General features: G+C 39.1%; 1 protein-coding gene across 1 annotated transcript in view; it reads right to left on the reverse strand.

The window, feature by feature from the left end:
* SLC38A1 (solute carrier family 38 member 1) overlaps positions 1-27,413 on the reverse strand; it is a 101,218-nt gene that overhangs the window by 27,179 nt on the left and 46,626 nt on the right. Inside the window, exons 5-11 of the mRNA XM_070946825.1 lie at positions 15,447-15,520; positions 13,492-13,584; positions 6,011-6,092; positions 3,756-3,838; positions 2,989-3,047; positions 2,761-2,886; positions 2,339-2,418 (exon numbers count right to left, since the gene is read on the reverse strand). Of these exons, the coding sequence (XP_070802926.1) occupies positions 2,339-2,418; positions 2,761-2,886; positions 2,989-3,047; positions 3,756-3,838; positions 6,011-6,092; positions 13,492-13,584; positions 15,447-15,520 (597 nt within the window). The remainder of the gene's footprint in view (positions 1-2,338; positions 2,419-2,760; positions 2,887-2,988; positions 3,048-3,755; positions 3,839-6,010; positions 6,093-13,491; positions 13,585-15,446; positions 15,521-27,413) is intronic.

A 27,413-nucleotide genomic window follows, 5' to 3' on the forward strand; every position in this document is an offset into this window, starting at 1 on the left:
ACCGCTGCAGCATGATACCATGGTCGATGGTATCAAAAACCGCTGAGAGATCTAATAGGACTAGGACAGAGGAGCAACCCCTGTCCCGAGCCCTCCAGAGATCATCCACCAACGCGACCAATGCCGTTTCTGTGCTGTGCCCCTGCCTGAAGCCCGACTTGTACGGGTCTAGATAGATAGCTTCATCCAAGTGCCTGGGCAGTTGTCGTGCCACCACACTCTCAACAACCTTCGCCACAAAACGAAGGTTGGAGACCGGACGGTAGTTAACTAATTCAGCCAGGTCCAGGGAAGGCTTCTTGAGGAGGGGCCTCACCACCACCTCTTTCAAGGCGGTGGGAAAGGCACCCTCACTCAGAGAAGTAGTTATAATCCCCTGGAGCCAGCCTCGTGTAACCTCCCGGGAGGCCAGTACCAACCAGGAGGGACACGGGTCCAATAAACATGTGGCGGCACTAATCCTACCCAGAACCCTGTCCACATCCTCGGGAGCCAAAGGATCAAACTCCTCCCAGATAATATTCTCAAAACCTACCCTCGTCTCCTCCCCCGGACTCACCCAGTCGGAGTCCAAGCCTTCCCGAATCTGAGCGACTTTATCGTGCAGGAATTGCACAAAATCCTCAGCTCGACCCTGCAAGGGATCCTCCCGCACTCCCCCCCCGAAGAAGGGAGTGGGTCACCCTAAACAGGGCAGCTGGGCGGTTCTCTGCAGATGCGATAAGAGCGGAAAAATGGTTAGATTTCGCCGCTTTTATCGCCACTAGGTAGGTCTTAATATAAGACCTCACCTGTGTCCGGTCGGAATCAGAATGACTAGTCCTCCAAATGCTCTCTAGGCGTCTTTTCCGATGCTTCATCTCTCTCAGCTCCTCAGAGAACCAAGGAGCCAATTGAGATCGGCATCGGGTCAGAGGCCGCAAAGGCACGACACGATCCAAAGCTCCGGCGGCCGCACTCTCCCAGGCAGCCACCAGCTCTTCAGTCGAGTCGTGTGTCAGAGTCTCAGGAAATGGCCCACCCCGGAGTGCAGGGGCTGGGGCGAGGTAAAAATTAAGCTAGGGTGAGGGTGGGGGGTGGAGCTTCCCTACTTACCAGGCCTCACACACCCCAACACCTGCCTCGCCTTCTTCTGCAGCCGCTTCTTCTGCGGCCCACTTCTTCTGTGGCTGCTTGTAGCCGCTCACATGCGTCACCCCCAGCTCGGTTTCGCCGTCAGAGCCTTCCGGAAAGCCTTCTGCAGCTGAGAAACGGGCTCCAGATTGACATGTATGGCACCCCCAGCCTCCATTTTGCCATCAGAGGCCTTCTGGAAAGCCCTCTGCAACCAAGAGATGAGGTCCAGATTGATGCGCACATTGCCACTGGCCTCCATTTTGCCGTTAGTCTCTTCCGGAAAGCCCTCTGCAGCCAACAACAGCGCTCCGGATCGATCCAGAGCTCTTTTATCGGCTACAGATGCCTTAGTTCTTTGTAGTCAATAAAAGAGCTCCAGATTGATCCTTTTACTGTCTAAGCCTTCCGGAAAGCCCTCTGTTATCACCTGCAGAGGGCTTTCCAGAAGGCTCTGACGGCAAAATGGAGGCCAGGAGCGCTACATGCATCAATCCGGAGCCTGTTTTTTGATTGCAGAAGGCTTTCCGGAAGATCTCTGATGGCGAAATGGAAGCCGGGGAGTGTCACGTGCATCACTCTGAAGCCCGTTTCTCAGCTGCAGAGGGCTTTCAAGGAAGGCTCTGACGGCGAAATGGAGGCTGGGGGTGACGCGTGCGAGGAGCGGCAAACAGCTACAGAAGTGGGCCGGCAATGGGTTCCTGCTGGGCTGGGCGGGGCTGTCGGTGCCATGGTAAGTCAATAATTAGACCCACCTGAAAAGAAGCCCTAGCTGTTTTTTCAGGGGGTCAAAAGAAAATAAGATCGAGTCTTCTTTTCGGGAAAACACAGTAGTTCTTAACTTTTTAACACCAGATTGAAAGAGTAAGGATAAAAGGGAGAAGGGGAAAAAAACCCACATTTACATCTCTGCTAGGTTAAGCTGCCTTTGAGCCAGATGTGAATAATGGTGCTATAGCTCAAGATCCCTTTAGACTGATTGTTAGCACTATTGGTGTTTCTACAAGTAGCTGTGCAGATCTAAAGAAAATGCCCAGTGAGTAACAATGTCCCTTCAATTCCCCCCTCAAGTGAATCAAATCTTTCTGGAATGCTGGGGGGAGGGGTCAGTGTCAAATATTCCCTCTCCTTTGGATAATGACAGCACTGCAAGTATATAACTCAATATTCCTATCATTCAGATGAAAATGTTCTTTTTAATAATCAGTAATAAATATTCTCTTACTCTTTAAGTTCACTGTAGATTGGAAGGACTGATGGATGGCACACAAATGCAAATGCAATGGTAGGCAAAGCATACACACTCTGTTAAAAAAAAAGTAAGAATCAGGATACTTTTCCTAAAGTTGTTATAAAGTCTTTATTGTTTCAAATATCAGAATTGGAATTTTCTATACTTTTGCATCTGTAGTAAAATGAATGTTTGAAAGATAAATTTCAGTGAATGTGCTTAGTGGAATATGTCAATGGAACACAGAGTTCTTAAGGACCGTTTAATTTTACTCTCCATTACCAGGACAACATATACACCCTGAGATTTCTTATTAAATTTTTTAAAAAGCACATTCTACAATTGAACTTGTATGTTCCTATAACACCTATAGCTATAGTAGAAAGAAATGGCAAATACTGTAGAAAAAAACATACCTTAGAATTAAATGTAACATACTTTGGTCTGCATGCCTCCGTGCCAAAACTAAAATTGGAAAAGGTAGCATCTGTTGCATTTCTGTCCAGAAAAGGACAAGAAAGCTGAAATTTCTTGTATATGACCTACAATAAAGGATCAAAGTTGAAAGATTCAGCAAATAGTTTTAAATTTAAATTTAAAAGTTAAATCACTTAGACCAAATTGAAACATTAAGTCCAACTTACCACTATGAGAAAAAATATCATGCATGTCAGAGAAAATCCACTAGTATAGCCAAGATAGCCTGATGGAAATTCAAAGGACAACATATTCAGTAATTTATTATTACTTTCATTTGTGTACTTAATGGCTCATTATTCCATCCCTTATATGCATTTGACATTGTTCACCTTTTTAAATTATCATATAAATATAATGAAACTTAAAGGCAGTGATTCTTAATTGTGCTAGTAATATTCAATATTTTTACTTATCTATCTATCTATCATCTATCTATCATCTATCTATCTATCTATCTATCTATCTATCTATCTATCTATCTATCTATCTATCTATCTATCTTCTAAATAGCCCATCTCCCTCAGAGATTTACAGATTTATTGATTAAAAATTCTCTATAAATAGAAATATATTTTTATATAATATAGTTTTATAGGTTTAGCACCAGGGGTGAAATGCTCCCGGATCGGACCGGATCAGCTGATCCGGTAGCAATGATGGCCGGTAGTTCGGAGAACCGGTAGCAATGGCAGCTGGAGGCTCCTCCCACCCGCCCAGAAGTTATTACTTCCTGGTTTTTTAGGGACATAAGCAATCTCAGAAATAGAAAAATGAAACAAAGACATTATTTAGTGTCTTAAACAACCAAATATATTCAACCTGTACCCAACTGTACTTTCAAGTCTCCATTCCTAGGAGGAATGGATGGAAAGACATGTTTAAGATTAAGTTTCAACAATCTTTTAGTCTAAAAAAGGTAATTTATTCTTACCCAAATTTTTCAGAAGGCATAGAGGAAGAATTATTAAAAAGGTCACAGCTACAACCAGAACTCGCCCATCCACATACCAGGCTCTATAAAACATTTTTGAAAACAAAAGATAACTTTTACTGAACTCCTATTTGTTTAAAGTAGTTAAATTTAAAATCAGGGATGGAAATCTGCAAAATTTGGCTTAATTTTAATCCTTATCCCAATCCCCATGTGTAAAATTTCAATTTATATCTATGATAAAAGCTATCTAGTTTCTCTACTTCAGCTTACTATTTGAGATAGGGAGAAAAGGGATCCTGAAAGAGAAGACTGGAAGTGCTAGAGACAGAAAGTATCCCAACCCACTCTGGTCTCTAGACTCATCCACTGCTTGCTTCAGCCAGATCATTCCAAATAATTACCTGCAATGAAACTTGTAGTTTCTCTGTATATGATGCTCATGAAGTGCCTCAATTACATCTGAATGTTCTCGCCAAGAACCCAATGATTACCATAATTGTCCATGTCAGTAAGGCACATCATTGCATTTAACTGCAAAATCTTTGGTTTTTTGTTCACAGTGGGCATTTTTTCCATACTTTCTTCTGGATTGGCCTTCTGGATATCTTGGAACTATTATTTTCCAGGAGTTACAAATATGCTGGAAATTCTTAAGAGGTTATAGTTTCAAACAATTCCAGAGATTCCATATTGGGAAAGACGGAAATGATAACTTTTTCACTTCTTTTAAATCATTCCATTAAAAGTAGGAAAGTAGCACCATATACATGTCCCTTAGCAAACATTCAAAGTTACACAGTAAGCACCCCCTAGCGTTTATGAACAAGTCCTGAAATTACGAATGTTGCAGCACTGCAGTAGTTGTTCGCCCTTATGAAGGGCCGCAGAAGTTCTGTAACATTCACCCTGCCTATTCTCCCCCCCAACCCCCGGATCTTTAGAGGCACTCAACCTGTGAAGAGTCAACTACCTTGCGAAGAGCTCCCCTCTGTCACAGTTTCTTTGCCTGTTTCGTTGCTTCAGGCTTTCGGTACATTTACAGAGAACAGAGGACTAATATACGCGATCTCACGTGAGATCATTAACACAAAATCTCATGCTACTGATCTCGCATTTTAGGCCTCTATTCTCTGCAAATTGAGGCCTTCATTTTGCAAACTGAGGGAAGGCTTCAGTCCTTCAGGCATTCCCTCCATTTGCCGTTTCCTTGCCGAAGCCTGCAGGGAGATTCTGTCCCTATAGGCTTCAGCAGCTCTTTGCAAAAAGCCTGTATTGGCAGCAGTGGAGCTTTGGAGAGGTAGGCGCATCCCTCCGAAGTTCTGTTCCTAGCAACAAAGGCTTTTTGCAAAGGGCTACCAAAGCCTACAGCCTACAGCAATGATGGCTAACCTTTTTGCCATCGCATGCCAGGAGGGAGGGGGGAGGGGGGGTCACGCACGCACGTGCCCACGTGCATGCGCACGCAACCCCACCCACCCCCACTCCTGGCACATGATGGCCTGGTAGGCCCATTTTTCTTTCTTACCTGGTTCCAGATCCTCTCTATGCATCTGGGAAGGGCGAAAACAGCCTTTCCCACTTCCTTGGAAGCCCTATGTAGGCTGAAAGGGCTCATTTCCCAACTCTCGGTGGGACAGGAAGTGACATTTTTTGCTATCCCCAGCCTCCAGAACCTCTCTAGGAGTCTCTAGGAGCCTCTCTAGGAGCCTCTGGAGGCTGGGGACAAGAAAAAAGTCACTTCCTGTCTCACCGGGAGTCAGGAAATGGGCCCTTTCAGCCTCCATAGGGCCTCCAAGGGAGTGGGAAGGGCTGTTTTCGCCCTTCCCAGATGCATAGAGAGGATAGAGAGGACCCAGTGCAGCAGGATGGGGGGGAGAAATTGTGGGGACACCAGAGGAGGGAGAATGAGGTATCTCAATGGATCGGGGGAGGCCTTGGGTGGTCTGAAGCAGGTGGCCTGTTCCATCACTAGGCCCCCCCCCCATGGCCTTCCCCACCCCGAGACACCTCATGTGCATTTAACAAACCACGCATTCGATTACTGAATGCGTGGTTGAAAGCAGGAAGTGACCATGTTCAAGTTACGCAATTCACTCCTACGAATCCTCGAGTTACGAATGGAATGGGCAGGCTCCATTACATTTGTAACTCAAGGACTGCCTGCATTTCCTCCTGGCATCGACCACTTTATATAAATCCTTCATCCAACCATCAAAATAATCAAATTAGAAAAAAACATAAATTCAACTTACACAAATGTGTCACCTTCTCCCATAAGGAACTTTATGGCAGCAGGCAGCTCATTTTTAACTATAAAGAGGTAGCTCAACATAGCTGGAGGAAAGTATGGTGAAAAGAAAACAAGAAATTGTGCCTTAAGCATACAGTAATGTACATTTCTGTATAATTTTCAAAGCAAGTCAAAAGAGAATATTTGGCAAAATTCCTAACATGGGTAGTAAGTGAAATGGGGTATGTGCTTTTTTTCTTACATGTGTAGAACTTGCACCAATAATAAAATAAACGAATAGAATAGAATAGAATAGAATAGAATAGAATAGAATAGAATAGAATAGAATAGAATAGAATAGAATAGAAGAATAGAATAGAATAGAATAGAATAGAATAGAATAGAATAGAATAGAATAGAATAGAATAGAATTTTTTATTGGCCAAGTGTGATTGGACACACAAGGAATTTGTCTTGGTGCATATGCTCTCAGTGTACATAAAAGAAAAGATACATTTGACTTCCGGTTGGCTCCGCGAGCTTTGCTGTCACGCCTCTGTGGGTGTCCGATCCCCGGCACCGTAAAAGCTGCCAGAACAGCCGAAAAACAGCTGTCTGGCAGCTTGGAAACCTCTCCCCGGGCAAAGTGGAGAGAGGAGAGCCGACAGGTGGAGGTAGAGCCCCCCAAGTGCCCTAGGAGAAATCCTGGGGCGCGAAGGGTGAGAGCTCCCTAGAAGCCTGTCAATCTGCTCTGGACCTGGGACGACTCCGCTAATTAGTGGAGCTAGAAGCCGCGACCAATTTCTGCTGAATACAAATGAGGGATTTATATCTTGAATTGCTGCAGGCAGAACAAGCCAGGAGAAGTCAGACTGCACTTAACTCCAGTGTTTATAGCCTCCTTCGGAAGTAACAATTAAGCAATTAAGCAATTTGCAACAAAATGTCGATCGAGGCTTGAAGAGGCGTGGATAGTGAAAGTTACAGGGAAGTTTAGTTTCGCTGGCAGCCTCCTGCCTGATAAGAACTTTTGTACTGAGAGAAGGAGGACTTTAATACATTAATTTATGATTGGTGAAATCCTTTGACTTTGAGGAACTTTTCTTTTTTGGCTTCTGACTAAAATATAAAGACTAATTTAAACTGAAATGGCCTCAAAATCTGTAAAGACTGTTCCTATTAAAGGAACTGGGAGCGCTGGAAGCTCCCCAGCTCACACTTCTAGATTGCAAGCCTCTGCCCCCCCAACAGGCCCACAGACTCTAATGTTTGAGATGATACAAGCAGCCCTACAAGCCACACAAGATAAAATTGCTATTGTGATTAATGTAAAAATTAATGAAACCAATGAAAAAATTAATGAAACCAATGAAAAAATACAGGCTGTTTCAGATGAAATCTCAATTCGGAATCAGGAAATTAGGGAAGATATATTACTGGCATTCAAATGTTTGGCAGGTGATATTGAAATGATGGATGACAAAGTTCAAGAAATTAAGCAATCCACGGAAATTTTGGACAATAAATTAGGAGAAACTCAGAACAGAATTGAAAGGGCTGAAGCTGATGTAACGATGATATAATACAGAGATATGGAATTTGCTTTAAGATTTAGAGGGGTGAAGGAGAATAAACAAGAGAATTTGAAAGAAATGATGTCAGAGGCATTAGCACAGCTGCTGGGGGAGACAAAAAATGAGCTGGGCTGGCAGATTGACAAGGCATATCGTGTTAACTCTTGGGTGGCCAGACAGAAACATTTACCAAGAGACATTGTAATATATTTTACCACAAGGAGACTACGTAATGAAATTTTACAGGCTACTTTTAAAAACAAGCTTCAGGTTGAAGGCCAGGAGGTGATGACAATGAAAGAAATCCCCCCCCAAGATCTTGAGAGCCAGAAGGGAGTATGCTTTTCTGGTGGATGAATTGAAAAAATGCCAATTACAGTATAGATGGGAGGTGCCAGCCGGCCTAGTGGTGACTTATTCGGGAGAGAGATATCGGCTTAACACAATATGGAAAGCAAGAGATTTTTATACCAATGTATTAAAGGCTGGGACACCCAAATCACCAGAAGGAAAAAGAAAGAAGGAAGTAATGGAAGGAGAGAGAGAAGAGCTACTGACAATAGTTCAGCGGGGAGCTTCGACTGGTCAAGAAGAACCGTTACAAATCCAGATGGCTGTTCAAGATTTGGACTTAATTGACATATTAGAAGAACCAAAGGATCAAAGACAAACTTGAGCAGCAACAGCTAAGCGCAAGGAAGAATTAAGACAGCAACAACTTCAGATGGCAACCCAAGAAACTACCAAAACAGAAGCTATGGGGGGAACAACACCTAAAGGTCAACTGAGGCAAGACCATCAGAAATTGCTCCAGATGCTTCAGAGGCCCAGAGATGGGAACTAGATTTTTGACCTGGAATGTCAATGGTTTGAATTCTCCACAGAAGAGAAGGAAAATATTTCACTATCTTAAACAATTTAAAAATGAAGTAATTTGTTTACAAGAGACTCATATCAGGATACAAGATCAAAAATATCTGATAAATTCAAAATTAGGTACACATTATGTAGCAGCAGCACCAGAGAAGAAAAACGGTATAGTTATATATTTGAAAAGAGACTTAATTGCTAAATTAGTTGAAGCGGATGATCAAGGAAGATTTTTAGCGATTGAACTTTTAATAAAAGGAGAAAAAATACTTGTAATTGAAGTTTATGGCCCGAACCAACAACAAGAAAAATTTTATAATTTACTACATTCAAAGTTGACACAATGGGGATATAAAACTTGCATCCTATTGGGGGACTGGAATGGTGTTTTGGACGTAAAGAAAGACAAGAAGGGACCCAAACAAAATGTTTTAACAAGAGCAAAATTGCCCAAACCATTTTGGGAGATGATGGATGACTGGGAGTTGAGGGATATTTGGCGTGAAAGAAACCCAGAAGAAAAAGATTTTACCTTTTTTTCGGATAGACACCAATCTTTTTCAAGGATCGATTTTATATTAATTACCAATGATCTCTTATCTAGGGTGAAGAATACGAAGATTTGCTCAAAAACATTGACAGACCATAGTCCAGTTTGGCTGGAATTGGAGTATGAAAAAGGGCCTAGGAGGTCCTGGAGGTTAAATGATAACTTGTTTAGGTATGAAGAAAATGTAAAAGAGTATAAAAAATTTATGAAAGAATTTTTTGCTATGAACATGCAAAAGGGTACATCTATGGAAATGGTATGGGATGCAAGTAAAGCATATATGCGAGGAATTTTGATATATTTGAACAATAAATATAGAAAGAAACAGGGGGAAAAAAGAAAAGAATTAGAAGATGAGATTAGTAAACAGGAATGGGCTTTAATAGCCAACCCAACAGATAAGAAAATTAAAGAGGCAATTAATTTATTGAAGGGTCAATTTAATATGTTAATAGCAGATCAAGTGGCAACTAATTTACAATATGCAAAACATAATACTTTTTGTAACGCTAATAAACCAGGCAGGTGGTTAGCATATTTGTTAAGGAAAAAGCAGAAATCAAGGACAATAGAGAAAATAAAATATAAGGGTAAAGAGGTTTATGAGCAAGAATTGATTAAAAAATCTTTTTTAGAGTTTTATTCAAGGCTGTATACTGATGATAAAATTAAAGATATAGATATAGATAGATATCTGCAGAAAGAGAACATTTATACAATTTCAAAAGAGCAGAGGAATAGTTTAAATCAATTGATAACCTCCGAGGAAATTTTGTTTGCAATTAAGCAGTTGAAAGTGGGTAAAGCTCCTGGAATGGATGGTTTGACAGCCATTTATTATAAAAGCTTACAGGAAGAAATGGTGGAACCATTGAAGGAATTATTTAATAATATACAACAGGGAGGAGGGGTACCTCCAACTTGGAAGACAGCATTTATTTCGTTGATTCCAAAAGATGGGCAAGACAATACAGATCCTAAAAACTATAGGCCAATTTCACTTTTAAATACAGACTATAAGATTTTTGCTAAAATTTTAGCAAATAGATTAATGACAGTTATGCAGCAAATGGTTCATCATGATCAAACTGGTTTTATAAATGGTAGACAAATGAAGAGTAATGTAAGGCAAATTGTTAACTTATTAGAGTATTTGGGAAGGAACAACCAGGTCCCCGCAGTGCTAGTTTTTTTGGATGCTGAAAAAGCCTTTGATAGATTGAATTGGCAATTTTTATTAAAATTAATAGAAAGGATGCAACTTGGAGAACATTTTGTACAATCTATTAAGGCAATATATCAAAAACAAACAGTGCAAATAATAATTAATGGTGTTTTAACAGATATTTTTAATATAGAAAAAGGAACAAGGCAAGGTTTTCCCTTGTCTCCGTTATTGTTTATTTTGACGCTGGAAATTTTATTAAGTAAAATACGTGGGACGGATACAATAAAGGGAATTAAAATTAGACAGCATGAGTACAAGCTACGAGCATTTGCGGATGACCTGGTTGTTACCTTAGCCCAGATAGAATCTGCTCATATGGATATGTATCCGGTTTTAAAATAAATACAGCTAAAACAAAGATAATAGCTAAAAATATGGTTAGAAGCCAGAAAGAAGAGATAGAAAGGTTAACAGGATTTGAAATAGTTAAGAAGGTTAAATATTTAGGGGTTTATATTTTGACTGCAAATATGAAATTGTATCAGTATAACTATGAACCGTTATGGCAAAAAATACAGAAAGAGATGGAAAATTGGAAAAAATTACAACTGTCTTTGCTGGGAAGGATAGCTGCTATAAAAATGCATATTTTACCAAAATTTTTATTTCTTTTTCAAATGATACCTATACTTAAGAAAGATGAAAATTTGAAGGAATGGCAGAAGGGCATAAACAAGTTTGTGTGGGCAGGGAAGAAACCGCGAGTTAATCATAAGATAATGCAAGACAATCGAGAAAGAGGTGGTCTTAAAATGCCTAATTTAAGATTGTATTATGAAGCCGCGGCCCTCTCAGCAATTACAGACTGGATAAATTTAACGGAGGAAAAGATATTGAATATTGAAGGAAATGGTCTGGTCTACGGCTGGCATGCTTATTTATTGTATGATAAAAAAGTAGATAAGACTTTTAAAAGCCATATATTAAGAAATGCTCTATTGCGTGTCTGGAAAAAGTATAAATACAAATTAAATGATAAGTTACCAATATGGACAGTACCCAGACACGCGATAGAGAACATAAATTTGGAGCAAAAGCAAGATAAGATTACATATAAGGAACTCCTTTATAAGGAAGGAGTCAGATTACAATTAAAATCTATGGAGCAATTAAGAGAAGAAGGAATTATTAGGACTTGGTTTCAGTATGGACAGCTGCAGGCCAGATGGAGAGAAGATCAAAAAACTGGTATTTTGCAACAGGATGAGAATTTGATAAAGCAAACAAGAGATAAAGGTCAAATGCATATAAAAAGGTTGTATAATGTATTAGTGGAAATAGATTCAGAAACAGAGCTAGTTAAGGATTGTAAGATAAAATGGGCACAGAATATAGGTGAACCAATAATGATGGAAACATGGGAAAAGATATGGGTCAGAAATGTAAGATTTACACAAGCTCAAAATTTAAGAGAGAATTTTTATAAAATGTTTTATAGATGGCATTTAGACCCCAAAAAACTAGCCTATATGTATCCAAATTTACAACCTAAGTGCTGGCGATGTGAGTGTGAAGATGCTACATATTTTCATATATGGTGGACATGTAAAAAAATTAAGGCTTTTTGGATAAAAATATGGTGGATTATTCAAAATATTTTAAGGAAAAAAATTAAATTTACACCACAGTTCTTTTTGCTGGGAATAGTTACTGATTGTACTGTAATAGAGACGAAATTGGTTTTGAATTTAATAACAGCTGCCAGGTTACTGGTGGCACAGTACTGGAAGAAGGAAGATCCACCCACCATTGAGGAATGGACACTAAAAGTTGTGCATTTGGCTGAGATGGCAAAAATTTCATCATATCTTAAAGACCATTCAAATGAAAGATACATATCAGAATGGAGAAGATGGATTGACTATATACAAAAGAAGTATCCGAATAAGAAGGTTCATATAGCTTATGAATGAAATATTTTTAAGTAGTTTATGTTTATAGTTTTTTGACTTATAAGGAGTTAAAGATCTAGGGAAAATATGAATGCAATAATTTGTTAGCATATTTTAGTTTTACGTTTGTGAATGTCTATACCCTGTGCTTGTTCTGGGAAGTCTAGGGAGGGGAGGGGGGGGAGGGGGGGAAGGGTGGGGGGGAGAAAATGTTTGTATTTCTTATAAAACTTTTCAATAAAAAAAAAGATACATTTGTCAAGAATCATAACGTACAACACTTAATGATAGTCATAGGGTACAAATAAGCAATCAGGAAACAATCAATATCAATATAAATCGTAAGGATACAAGCAACAAAGTTAGTCATACAGTCATAACTGGAAGGAGATGGGTGATGGGAACGATGAGAAGGTTAATAGTAGTGCAGATTTAGTAAAAAGTTTGACAGTGTTGAGGGAATTATTTGTTTAGCAGAGTGATGGCGTTCGGGGAAAAACTGTTCTTGTGTCGAGTTGTTTTGGTGTGCAGTGCTCTATAGCGTCGTTTTGAGGGTAAGAATTGAAACAGTTTATGTCCAGGATGTGAGGTGTCTGTAAATATTTTCACAGCCCTCTTTTTGACTTGTGCAGTATACAGGTCCTCAATGGAAGGCAGGTTGGTAGCAATTGGGTTTTTTTTGTTTTTTTTTTTGCTATGTTCTAATTATCCTCTGAAGTCTGTGTCTGTCTTGTTGGGTTGCAGAACCAACCCAGACAGTTATAGAGGTGCAGATAATAGAGTCAATAAATAAAATAATAATAATAATGAAATGAAATGAAATAAAATGAAATAAAATGGTAGAAAGGGAAAATCAAATGAAAACAAATATTTTTGTTTCACAGTAGTATATCCCAATAGTACATCTACAGTTAATTACCCGCAGAAAAATATATAATATTAAAGCCATTTCAAACTATAATTTAATATCATAGTTTCACCAGTTGTTTTAAAATCAGCTATTAATCAATAGCTAAAGCAACTTATGGCTTAGTGTGCCTGCAAATGTTTCTGCTCCACATGTAGTTTGCTTTAAGTAAAATTAGAAAATAAAAAAACTATCCTTTCTTCCTATGGACTTTCCCATTGACTGCTGAGAATAGTACATTTTAGTCATATTCACTTCTGCCCTGATCCCATATGCATTTTTATGTGTATGTGCGAGAAAAGGAATGGTATACATGTGGATGATAGTAAATGGGTACATATGTGAATAGGTATGACTCATTGGGCTCCTTCTGCAGTTCTCCAAATGATTCAAAGCAGCCAGTGCAGCTTCCCAGTATGAAATGCTTAAGTAGACCTACTGAATGAATTATTTATTTTTCCTGCTTCTTTAGACTTTATTACCTCCAGTGTTCTGAAGAGACGTAGATCCAAAAACAATAATCTTTCCTGGAGTGCCAAAAACTTGTTCTCCGAGTTTTTCATAAACCATGCAGCCTAGTTAAACCAAGATGAAGAGAGATGGCAATTAATCACAACAAGGAACAGTATCTCTAATCATATACTGTACATTTGTTGCATACCTATGTATATCATATTCTATTTTTTTATCTTTTAACTGACAAATGAGATGTAAAGCATAAGAAGCAGAAAGCACCTCTGCATCATAGCATTTGTTCTCTCCAGTTCTTTGCAAAAAAAAGTCTAAAGCTATTATCTTCACTTCTCATAACCTTGAAAAGTAGAGAACACTTGTGAACCAATATTGCTGCCCACTTTCCTTCCGGCTGAACAGTAGGAGAGTGAAAATAATGTTGTTAAATTGGTGTCTTTGTCCAACTCTCTGATCATGAACTAACAAAAGTTCTTTTACCCTTAGTCAAAATTAAAATAAAATAAATTGCAAGGGAATATTTGTGGTGGTGGTTTACAATAAATATTGTGAGGTTGTAGTGATGGGAATGTCAGTGTTCCAAGTACCATATTTTTCGGACTATAGGACGCACTTTTTTATCTCCCAAAACTGGGTGAAAATGTCTGTGCATCTTATAGACCGAATATTGCCAAAGCCCCGCCCAATTGCTAGCCATTTTTTTGCCTCAACACGCCCCATTTTGGGGCCTTTTTTCAGCCCATTTTCACGGCTTTTTTTGGCCCTTTTCAAGGCTTTTTTTGGCCCATTTTTGAGGCTTTTTTGGCCCATTTTTATTTATTTATTTAATTTATTTATTTATTGGTTCGATTTATATGCCGCCCTTCTCCAGAGACTCAGGGCGGCTTACAATGCGTTAAGCAATAGCCTTCATACTTTTTGTATATACCTGCTTAGTAGGGCTTTCGGCCCCCCGAAGCAGTGCTCTTTTATATACAAAGTCAGCTTACTGCCCTCACAATCTGGGTCCTCATTTTACCTACCTCGGAAGGATGGAAGGCTGAGTCAACCTTGAGCCTGGTGAGATTTGAACTCGCAGTAATTGCAGGCAGCTGGCAGCTAAGTGCTACTTAATAGCTGTGCCACCAAGGCTCCTTATTCCTTCCAGTTGAAAATTTTTGAAGTTTTTGGCCCATTTTCAAGGCTTTTTTGGCCGCTTTTTAAAGAAAAAAAACGGCCTAAAAAAAGCCTCAAAAACGAGCTGAAGAAAGCCGAAAAAACAGGCCAAAAAAAAGCCTCAAATACGGGCTGAAGAAAGCCTCAAAAATGGGCCGAAAAAAGGCGAACAAATGGGATGAAAAAGCCTCAAAAACAGGCCAAAATAAGCCTCAAAGACGGGCCAAAAAAAGCCTAAAAAATGGTCCAAAAAAAGCCTAAAAATGGTCCAAAAAAGGCTGGAAAAGGCCCAGAAAAAGGCCCGAAAATGAGGTGTGCTGAGACCAAAAACTTTTTTTGTTGATTTCCTCTTCTAAATTTAGGTGCGTCTTATAGTCAGATGCGTCTTATAGTCTGAAAAATACGGTAATGCACCCATAGATAGCAGAACTCTGAGGCAGGTAGATTCCTCAAAGAATAATTTATTGGATATATCATATTGGCACAACTGGTGAAAACCGACTCTGAAAGTTCCCGTGGTTTTCACCCAGTTTATTTTCCCTTCACTTTTAAAACATACATTTTCATATACTCTTTAACCTCATTATCTTATTAAGATCATATTTGAACTATGGCATTATATACTTTTTTAGTTTTATAAAGCAAAACTAAACAATGGCTCTATATTTTTCTAGGTTTAACAAAGCATATTTAATTTTTTTTAGAATAAAGCAAAACAAAATAGGGTGGAAGATTTAGGCTTTTATATACCATATTCATTATTTATATGTTATTCCTTGGAAACGAAATAATATAAAGTTTTATGAAATACCTGTTTCCTTTGCACAAGCTAACAAGAGATTTATTGAATAAATGGAGAGCAGTGTCACTGAAATCAAAAGCAACCTATAAGAAAAAACAAGAAAAATACTTTTTAGCACTATAATATAAAACTTGAGTAAGCATGGATGTATAGCAGTAATATGAATATAACTTTAATTTAAACCATGAGGGCCTCCCTTAGGTTAACATAATTACTTGGGGCAGGTTGGCTGCCTTCTGAATAACACAGTGACAAATGACAAATCATATATTAAAATAATTGCTCTGTATGAAATTTGTCATTTGGTCCTAAGGAATTTTGGACCAAGCATTTTGAGGACACTGGAGCTCACACACTTCTGAGTGTAGCAACTTTAAATTTAGCTATTAATACTAAACAAGTAATTTGTTTTGCGAATTCTAGATATTTGGCTTAAATTCTTTGCACTGAAATACTCAGAAAATCAATTTTAAGAATACTTGCTGAAGAACTTTTCCATTAGAATTATCTCAATCTTACTTCATGTTTATCTAGAATTTGTGCCAAAATTATAATAGGTATTTAATCATAATTCTATTTCTGCAGGAGTAATGTGCTCTTAGCAAAACATGAATTGCAATTGAATTGTACACACTAATTCTCAGTACAGACACTCCATAGGTTAAGATCAAGTTGTTGCCCTCTATCTATAACTCTTTACGATGACAAAAAAAGTAAAGCACTGAAGCTGTGCAATGTTTTCATGAGTTACTGAAAACAGGCTGTACACTATTTAAAAGCAAACATTCTACTTTGTGACACTTATGAAAGCACTGCACAGCTTCAGTGGTTCATCCACCATTTTGAGTTGGATCATGTTGCCAATCAGCGGTCCACCATTTTAAGTACCGTAACAAGGCAGCCATCTGGTATTTTGTAACAGGCAGCCCTGTTCATAACTAGGGGTTGTCTTCAGGTTGGATGTTCTTAGCCCAGGGCTGTCTGTGCATTCAAAAGGTCTTACTCTAAATATGTGGGCAGAGTTGTAAAATTAGAGGTTTTATGGTTTCAAATTGTCATGCAGTTAACTACAGTATAAATCTGATTTGCAGATTCAGTTTATTGGGATAATGTAAGAGCAAGAGCACTGAGTAATAGAAGTCAGGATTGTGAAATTCATATGAGGATTACAAGGGGAGCTTTGTGAAATTCTGCTGCTGAGAAACACCCTCAGGAAAATTGCCACCTCTGTGGCTTCTCATCATCGTTTGCACACTATATAGATGTAATGGAATGAGAAAGGAGAGTAAGAGATACTGCCTAGAACACAAACAGACAAAAGAGGCAACAGTTCCCAGTGACTTAATATTCAGAGTAAGAAATTTAAGAAAGATCTGCCCTAATGAAGCAAGTGATGTGTATGAAGTTTGTGCCTTTAGATTTGCAAGATTCTGTTAACATAACCTTACAATAAAATAGAATTAGTTCAATGTTTCCTGCCTGGTTTACCTGACAGCAGATTGGTTTGTGTGACAAAAATTAACATTACGGAGAGTGGCTTAGGTGGAGCAAGACCATAAATATTATAATAACCAGACATTTTGGACCACGGAGAATAGGCATAAATCCCATTCTAGAACGGGGCATTTTAGGGTCATTTATTTAAAAGATGCTATTTTAAGAGTCCAAATAACATCTGTGAGATTACTATTTGCTAAAACTATTTCATTTCCAAATCTAAATTTAGAAAAATTTAGTCTTAAATTTTTGACAACCAGCTTATTTAGGATTACTCAAAAATGAAATGTACTTTAATAAATATAATTCACCTTATCATACCCATTAAAAACAGTTGGAAAGAAGCTTAATGGTATGGTTGGCCATTACTAGATCAAAGTAACAGCTGAAAATTGGCAATTCAAACTTGAAAACAAGAATAACAAAGAAAGACCTATGCCTCATAGATCCTACATAGATTAAATTACCTGACTAAATCTGGAGTGATTTAGTATAGAATGTCACAAATGTCTTTTTCTTTAATTCAGCTTCATATTACCGGTATTTTTCTGTAAAATATTGATACCAGAGACCAACGATTTCTGGATTAGGAAGTATCCAATATCATGCCCACAACAACTATGGACAAGATATTCTGTCATTTAGTATCATAGAATAGAATAGAATAGAATAGAATAGAATAGAATAGAATAGAATAGAATAGAATAGAATAGAATAGAATAGAATAGAATAGAATTTTTTATTGGCCAAGTGAGATTGGACACTCAAGGAATTTGTCTTGGTGTATATGCTCTCAGTGTACATAAAAGAAAAGATACGTTCATCAAGAATCATAAGGTACAACACTTAATGATAATCATAGGGTACAAATAAGCAATCAGGAAACAATCGATACCAATATAAATCGTAATCTGACTAAACTATATAAGATATAACTACGAAAATTTATTATCAGAAACTTCTATTCCATTACTACTTATTTGAAAGTAAAATCTTTCAAAAACATTTTTAGTTTCTAAATATGAAAGACTAAAGACTAAATAGTGAAAATGAATTATTTTTCTAAGATAGCACAGCAAATCTAAAAATGTTCTGTTAGACTTCAATTTATTTCTCAAATATATGCTTTTTTTAACTTTTTAGAATTGGAAGATTAGAAATTGCCTCTCTGGGTATTTTAGTATAAAGTGGTTACTTTTCTTCTCCTTTAATAACTTTTTTTTAAAATGAGATGAGTCAAGATATATAGATTTATTAAAATAATTACCATAGTTGATCTAATGGAAAAAGACCCTTATATCCATCTTACTGAAGATGTGTTTCAGAGACTTGAATATTCAGGCGTGCTTAATAGTATATACCAGCAGAATTAATAAGGATGCCTTTAGATCAGAGGTGTCAAACTCAAACTCACCCTGGCCCATGGGATGGTTAGATCTGGCCTGCAGGGCTGCCCTGGAAACAGCGAAGAACCAGCCCGTGCCTCTGCCAGCAAAAATGGAGCTTGGGAGGGCTGCACATGGCACACTCAAGTTCTGTTTTCAACTGCCACAGCCTCCTGCAACCCTCTACCAGCAAAAATAGAGCTTGGGAGGGCCACACACGGCCCTTCCAAGCTCCGTTTTCGCTGGCAGAGCACTCAGGCCCCCACAGACGCCCCAGACACGATTCACATTGAGCTGGTCACACAACTTGTCCCTCCGCTCCCCAGGTCAAACACAACCCTGATGCAGCCCTCAATGAAATTGAGTTTGACACCCCTGCTTTAGATTATTTACTAATACATCCGAACAAGCAAAATGTCTAGATTCTGCTCTTCAACAACCATGTTTTACATGCCAGTAATTTCAATTTTGTTGCCAATTGTTTTCTATCCTAATTATTCAGATTTGGTCAAGATATTTATTGATTAAACCAAGATGTTTAATTCTTTAAAAAAACCCTACATTTTGCTACAGTAATCTGTATTTGTATTACCTGGTAAGAAATCAACTCAAGCACAACTTTTATACAAAAAATTACATTTATGTGTTCTTTCCCCCATCAAATAGCATGGGAGTTTGTGTACCTTTCTTGAATGGTATCAGACTGCATCAACTAGCATTTGTGGGGAGGGGAATTGTTCATGAAGTTCTAAATAACAAACATGGTAACTGTAGTGGTTTCATGTCCCTAACAATTTTGGGGTAGGCAAAAATCTTATTAATATCTATATGGAGTGGACTGAATATAAACAATTTCAACCAGTAAACATTTGCCACCTTCTACACAGCATACCAATTATAGCATGACGCTATGCACATCTTAAGTTTCAGATCCTCTGTTAATGCTTGTATGAATAAGATTTACTCAAGAACTGTTGAGCCCATACCAGATGCCCTGAGCCAGACTTTCAAAATATGCTTACTTGATGTGATGTGAATTAGTCACATCACTCTGGGGCAAGTGAAGTCAAGCTCTTAAAATCATTATTTAATATAGTACACAGTCAATTACAATGCAACTTTTTATTGTTAACATAAGCAGTTTTATAAGGCAATATTTTGTCCTTAATGCATTACAGTATGACTAGTGTGCATAATTCCTCTAATGATCTCCACTATATTTACTACTCTTATTTTCAATGAATAAATGTTTGTTGTTTTGTAAGTCACTTTGAAGAAATATAATTCCTGCAATATTTTTCTTTAAAAGTCCTTTTCTATTTTTCTAAAAGAGAACCATTGTGGTGGCACAGTGGTTAGAATGCAGTATTACAGTGGTTAGAATGCAGTATTGACTCTGTCCGGTGCCAGGAGTTCAATGTTGATCAGCTCAAGATTGACTCAACTTTCCATCCTTCCAAGGTCAATAAAATAAGAACCCAGATTGTTGAGGGCTTTATGCTGACTCTGTAAACTGTTTAGTAAACACTATGAAGCGGTATATAAGTCTTATTGCTATTGCTAAAAGATAATTTGTGTGATAGTGAAATCACTTGCATCTGAATTATAAGGTACATTTTATCTCTACCTGCCCATGTGAACCTTTGGCTTCTACATTTCTTTCTTCCTTCTCTGTTCCATCCTAGCTTCAAGGTTAGTTCATTTCAACTTTCTATTAAAATTATTTGCTTTTTTCTCACAGAATAAATGTAATTAATCTTTATCACTTAAGAAGTTCCAATGCTTTCGAACTTGCTTCTTTCTTTATAGCATAGCTGAACCCAACAGTCTAGATTCATACAGTGCAAATAATAATCATTGGCTCTGACTGTAACAGGAGTAGATTTATGAAGGAAGCCTAAGCCCTGAAACTTGTGTGTATAAATAAAATGTTAACCAGTTCAGTGAGAAGTGAGTCTCAGAAATGGAACTGCCTGAAATATGTCCTCAGAGAAATTACATTTACATTGCATTATATTACCTAGTGGTAAGATACATAATATAATAAAAGTAATAAATAATAAAAATAATAAAAATAATAAAAGTATTATTAAACTTGATTTTGCTCCATTGTTTGACTCAAAGAAGAAGAAATGTTCATATAAACTACTGTTCATAGTAGTTTATTAAAAAGCCTAACACAAATACTTTCAGCAAAAATAAAAAAAATCAAAGTTCCTAGTGTTAAAATCCTGATGATCTTGTTAAACTGGAAGAGTTCTAACTTGTATTTGGCTCTTCTGTCCTTACAGGTTTTCTCACAGGTTGTCTGTGTTTTTTTCCATGTCTTCCCAGGAGACACCATGAAAAGGATGTTTGTTGTATTGCATGTGGTTGAGACAGACAGACTATTGCAAATACCATCCCATGGAATGGCATGAAAGTACAAACAGTGCTGGCTTTCAACAGATTCAAAACATATGTACAAGACCTAGAAAATTCTGCAGTGTCTCAAGAGTCCTTAGATTTCTTATATTAAACTAGATCAAGGCAGCATGTATGTCAAAACAACTGCAGAAATATTTGTACCAAGAATGTAGAGAGCATTATCTGTAGTTGATAATTTTAAACTTCATAAATATAAATCTGAGCAAACAAGGCCACTGAATTGAGTCATAATTTGTGTAAATTTTCAGCATTAGTGCATTGAACAGGGAAAAGTGGCTCCTTGCTATATTTTTGAAAGATGCTGCATGTTTACAGACAAATAAGTCATGTTCTGCAAGAGGTACAAAGGTACTGCTTCTGTCCTGTGAGGTGTTAAAGAGTTCGGTGGCATTCTGCAAGGTATTTGCGAATGGGTCATAAGTCTGTAAATTTATACAAATTTTACAATCCCATTCATAAGACCTGGAGATATTTTAGCTAGCTATTATTACTGCTTGTTGCATGGATATCAGTAGATAATAAATACCTCCATGTAGTATGCATGCATATCTATTAAGTTGTACAACTCATAATATTACTGAAAAGTATAAAAAGTTAGTAAGATGGCAACATTTGACTATTTTGTTTAAAATGAGACAAATATAGCACTGAAAGTTGTACCCTGTGCACTACACAGAATCCTTGTGTGCTGTATCCAGTGCCCCTAAGATAATGGAAAGGCTCCATATTCTATCATCATCAATTAACACCCACCCCAGCTATAACAAGAAATGCCGTAGGAGTGATTCTAAAGCATTTAATTCCTGACTATAGAGTGGATTGGTTCTCACTGGTGGTAAATCTTGTTTTATTGCCTCTCTCTCTTTATTCCAGAGAGCAGGCTGGAGGCTAATTTTTATGTTTCCTTTGCCTCTGATGGAAGATCCATAGGCTAGCTGAAAGACAGCTCAATGGATGGCAAAGGCTGTGATGTGAGAAAACTCTCAATACAAAAAATGTTCAGTTATTTTATTCCCCTGGCATTGTTTTAGGTAGGTACTGTAGATGGGGAATACTGAACTAAGAATGAGTTTGGGGTTATTGGGTTTTGTGGGTTTTTAAAAACTTATTTAGATGAAATATTTACAGTACTGAAGTTTCTTGCAACTCTAGTTTATAACACTCAAATATGTTTTTCCTGTAGAATAAAACATTACTCAGTTATATGAGTCATTTGGATTTCTCAGTTCTATAGTTTACAGCAACATTTGGGTACATTTGTCAATGATTATGTAGGCTACCCTGATGAGAGGCACTAGTAAGAGTTCGTGCCAACTCTTTATTCCTAGAATTCCAGGGATAAGCAAACAAAGTGCAAGACAAAGAAGAAATCCTCACCCCATTTCTCTAATTCCACCTTTTCCCTTGCTTCAATCTCTTCTCTTTTCCCTCATTCAAGTACTGTCAGAAAAGTCAAGGGAATGACAAAATATGAATTCATGTATAAAGGGGTCTTTCTTCTATTTCTGTTTAATTGCAGGAGGAGCAGATAAAGTGCTGTTCACTCCATATCTACAAATATAGAACAAGACTCTGTAGTCTAGAGATTGGAAAATATTAGTGCCTAAATTATACTTAAGAAACATTTGCAAATTGCCAGACCACTCAACAAATTCCTTGACTAAGTTTTGACAAGCATACACGGAACCATACCAGGATATGCAGGTTTCAGAAAAGTCAGAGGGATTAGAAAACTACATGACATTTAATGAAGAGAATAAGAAAATACAAGGTGGTTTACCTTGACTATATTCAAGGTCTTTGAATGTGTAGGACTTGTCAAAATATAAAATATATTAAGACTAATTGGCAAAACACTGGATTATTTTTCTAAAGAATTCTTTCAACAAATAAGGGACTTGTAAGATTGAATCTGGAGAAACAAAGTAGTTCAAAATAAAGAAGGGAATGAGCAATAATACATACACTCTCCATTTCAGTTTAATTTGGATAATAAATGTATGATGAAAATGTCAGAAGTGAGATTTAAAGAGATGATAGCTGGAACAGCAGAAGTTCAAGAATTAACTATTTGAGATGTGCAGAAAACCATACGTTACCTGTACATAAAAAAGACTAGATACATCAAGTAGTAATTATCTTCAGTAGACTTCAGTTGATTTTTTTTAAAAGTTAAGTTGGGTAGGCAATTTAGAATTGAGTAGAAGGCCAGTAAGAAATCCCAAAGCTTAAAATAAGACTGTAAAATAAATAATTTTTTAAAAAAACCATTCAGGAATAAGAAAATGGCAATTAACTTCATCAGTACTGTTGCCAATAAAACAACACAGACTCATATAGGAGTTTTATCTAAATTATAAAAGTGTGTTATAAAAGTAAAGATGAAAAATGAGAAATATAAGTTAATACTTAGTAAATCACCTTAACATTAAGATGAGAAATTTACTGTCAACTTACAAGCGTAGTGAACTTACAACTGAAGAAGTGAAAATGGCTGATAGATTTGTTTTCTTGGGCTCAAGAATATACAAAGATGCACTATGTGCTGGAGAAATAAAGAGGAAATAAATCTTACAGAAAAGAGCAATGAAAAACTTACAGTCGATATAATACGCTAAAAAAGGCTAAGGATATTTCAATGACAACTAAATTTATAGCCGGGGTGGTGGTTGATACCCCCAGGCTTTTAGTCATGGGGGATTTCAACCTGCCGTCCATCGGTGAAGCATCTGAGGTGGCTCGGGAGTTCATGGCTTCCATGACGGCCATGGACCTGACCCAGTTAATTCAGGGCCCCACTCACATAGGAGGAAACACGCTGGACTTGGTTTTCGTCTCTGGTCAGTGGTTGAATGGCTTAGATACAGGGGATATAGTTATTGAACCCTTGTCATGGTCAGACCATTCTCTCCTTAGACTTGACTTCCTGACCGCTATGCCCCACCGCAGGGAGGCGGAACCAATTAGGTGGTTCCGCCCCAGGCGCCTGATGGATCCTGATAGGTTCCGAATGGAGCTTGGGCCATTTCCTGAGACTCGGGCACGCGACTCGACTGAGGACCTGGTGGCCGCCTGGGATAGGGCGGCCGCTGGTGCTTTAGATCGGGTCGTGCCTTTGCGGCCTCTGACCCGGCGCCGAATCTGCCCAGCTCCTTGGTTCTCCGAGGAGCTGAGGGGGATGAAACGCCGGAAAAGACGCCTAGAGAGTAGTTGGAGGGCCAGTCGCTCCGAATCTGACCGTACACTAGTGAGGTCTTATATCAAGACCTACTTAGTGGCGATAAAGGCGGCAAAGTGTAATTACTTTTCCGCTCTTATCGCGTCGGCAGAAAATCGCCCAGCTGCCTTGTTTAGGGTGACTCGCTCCCTTCTCCATCTGGGAGCGCGGGAAGACCCCTTGCAAGGTCGTGCTGAGGATTTTGCGCATTATCTGCACGATAAAGTCGCTCAAATTCGGGAAGGCTTGGACTCCGACTGGGTAGGTACAGGCGGGTTGTCCGAGGTCTGTCTTGAGACGGTTATCTGGGATGAGTTTGACCCTGTGACTCCCGAGGACGTGGACAGGATGCTGGGGAGGTTGAACGCAACCACATGTTTATTGGACCCGTGTCCCTCCTGGTTGGTGCTGGCTACCCGGGAGGTTACACGAGGCTGGCTCCAGAGGATTATAAATGCTTCCTTGAGTGAGGGGTTCTTGCCTCCCGCCTTGAAAGAGGCGGTGGTGAGGCCCCTCCTCAAGAAGCCCTCTCTGGGCCCAGCTGTTTTAGCAAACTATCGTCCAGTTTCCAACCTTCGCTTCCTGGCGAAGGTTGTTGAGAGTGTGGTTGCGCGACAGCTCCCGCAGTACCTGGAGGAAACCGTCTATCTAGATCCGTTCCAGTCCGGCTTCAGGCCCGGGTACAGCACGGAAACGGCATTGGTCGCGTTGGTTGATGATCTCTGGAGGGCTCGGGACAGAGGTTGCTCCTCTGTTCTGGTCCTATTAGACCTCTCAGCGGCTTTTGATACCATCGACCATGGTATCATGCTGCGCCGGTTGGAGGGGTTGGGAGTGGGAGGCACTGTTTTACGGTGGTTCTCCTCCTATCTCTCCGACAGGTCGCAGTCTGTGTTGGCTGGAGGGCAGAGGTCGACCTCAAGGCACTTGGTTTGTGGGGTGCCACAAGGGTCGGTCCTCTCGCCTCTCCTGTTCAACATTTATGTGAAGCCGCTGGGCGAGATCATCCGTGGTTTCGGGGTGCAGTGCCATCTGTACGCTGATGACACTCAGCTGTACATCTCCACCCCAGACCACCCCAACGATGCCCTTGAAGTGATGTCCCGGTGCCTGGAGGCGGTGCGGGTCTGGATGGGGAGGAAGAGGCTCCGACTCAATCCCTCCAAGACTGAGTGGCTGTGGCTGCCGGCGTCCCGATATAGTCAGCTGGTGCCATCGCTGACTATTGGGGGCGAGACATTGGCCCCCACGGAGAGGGCGCGTAACTTGGGTGTCCTCCTGGACGCACGGCTGTCCTTAGAAGAGCATTTGACGGCCGTGGCCAGGGGGGCTTTCTATCAGGTTCGCCTGATACGCCAGTTGCGCCCCTTTCTGGATCGGGACTCCCTATGCACGGTCACTCATGCCCTCGTTACTTCCCGCCTTGACTACTGTAATGCTCTCTACATGGGGCTCCCCTTGAGGAGCACTCGGAGGCTCCAACTGGTGCAGAATGCGGCCGCGCGGGTACTTATGGGGGCGGCATGGCGCTCCCACGTGACACCTCTCCTGCGCGAGCTGCATTGGCTTCCAGTGGTCTTCCGAGTGCGCTTCAAGGTGTTGGTTCTCATCTTCAAAGCGCTCCATGGCTTAGGACCCAGTTATTTACGAGACCACCTTCTGCCTCCGATAACCTCCCACCGGCCAACACGCTCCCACAGAGAGGGTCTCCTCAGGGTGCCGTCTGTCAGGCAATGTCGGCTGGCGACCCCCCGGGGAAGAGCCTTCTCTGTGGGGGCACCCGCCCTCTGGAATGAGCTGCCCCCAGGGATACGACTAATCCCGGACCTCCGGACCTTCCGCCAGGCCCTGAAGACTTTTTTATTTCAGCAAGCCGGGCTGGGTTAAAAAAAATTTTTAATTGGTGAATTTTATGGGTAACGGGGTTTTAAATTGGAGAAGCCTAAGATAATTTAATTTTGTTTTAATGTATTTTAATATTTGTATTGTGTGTTTTTAATTTTGGCTGTTCACCGCCCCGAGTCCTTCGGGAGAGGGGGCGGTATAAAAATTTAATAAATAAATAAATAAATAAATAAATAAATAAAATTAAAAATAGATAAAAGCACTGTTATTTCCAGTGGTAATACAAGGCTGTAAAAAGCTGGAAAGCCAAGAAGAATTGAGCATCAGATCTAAGCTACAAAAAACCAGATCATCAATAGATGACAGGAAAATGTTACAGAAAACTCTCTGGTGCTATTCAGTGGCGATATGAATTTTTGCAGAACTGGTAGCCTCAAGAAATGCTAAAGAAAGTACTACATTTATGAACAATGGATTTGGGGACAATGGATTTGAGGACAGTTATGCTCAAGGACCATAAGAAAGAACAAATCAACCAATCCAAGGTCAAATAAACCAATCAATCATGGATGATATAATAATTGACTGCTCCTTTTGATCAGTAAAAGAAAGTCACACACACTTTGAAAGTGTGATGCAAATGAATGATGAATTAGAGGGAAAATGATTTGAGGGAAGCGGAAAAAATAAAACAGACAGGATCAAAGAGATTACTGGAATGTCTTTGAAAAAATTGAGTTATTACTTAAAATAGGTGTGATTGAGTGTTTGCCATACAATTATCAGTAGAAGTCAAATAGGACTCAAAGACATCTAACTAATTAAATAAGGTGACAAATCCCATTATATTTGAATATTTAACTTCATTTCTTTGTTTGGTTACTCAGCTGATTAATAAACACTACACTGAATCTAAAACAATGCCAAATAATAACAGCATGTAAGGCTGTCCCTTTTCTATTTTAATACTTTCTTAATATTCTTTTTTTTGAAGAGGAATAAATGCCTGCTTAAATGAACCTGCAATACAGTTTCACAAATGTTTGAGAAGTACATTGTAGCAGTTCAAGATCACTTATTCCTTAGTAATTGCTATAAGATGCATTAGATTGGAAAAATATTTAAAAAGTGAATGACTTTTCCAGGTAGTCCTTGGTTTACAACCATAATTGGGCTGGGAATTTTGGTCATAAGTTGTTACGGTTTTAAGTTGAATAAGCACATGACTGAACCCAATTTTACATCCATTTTTTTCAATATCCATAAAGTGACTCATTATGATCAGAAAATCACATGATTGTAAATGTGAATCAACTTTTTCCAATGGCATTTTTGCCGTGTTTATCAGAAACCAGCAAAAACCCTAGCAAATTGTAATCATGTGACCCTGAGATATTGCAATTGGTTATAAATTTTGAGCCAGTTGCTAAAAGCTTTAACAGATTAACAGAGTTGGAAGAGTCCTTGTACTGTAGGTCATCTAGTCCAACCCCTCGCTCAAGCAGGAGACCCTACACCAGGGTTGTCAAACTCGCGACATCATGTGACATTGCAATTTTTCTCCCTTCACTAAACTGGGCATGGGCATGGCCAGCGTGTGATGCA

This window comes from Pituophis catenifer, unplaced genomic scaffold, assembly GCF_029215685.1.
Source record: "Pituophis catenifer annectens isolate HBS135680 unplaced genomic scaffold, rPitCat1.0.hap2 SCAF_7, whole genome shotgun sequence".
Lineage (NCBI taxonomy): Eukaryota > Metazoa > Chordata > Lepidosauria > Squamata > Colubridae > Pituophis > Pituophis catenifer.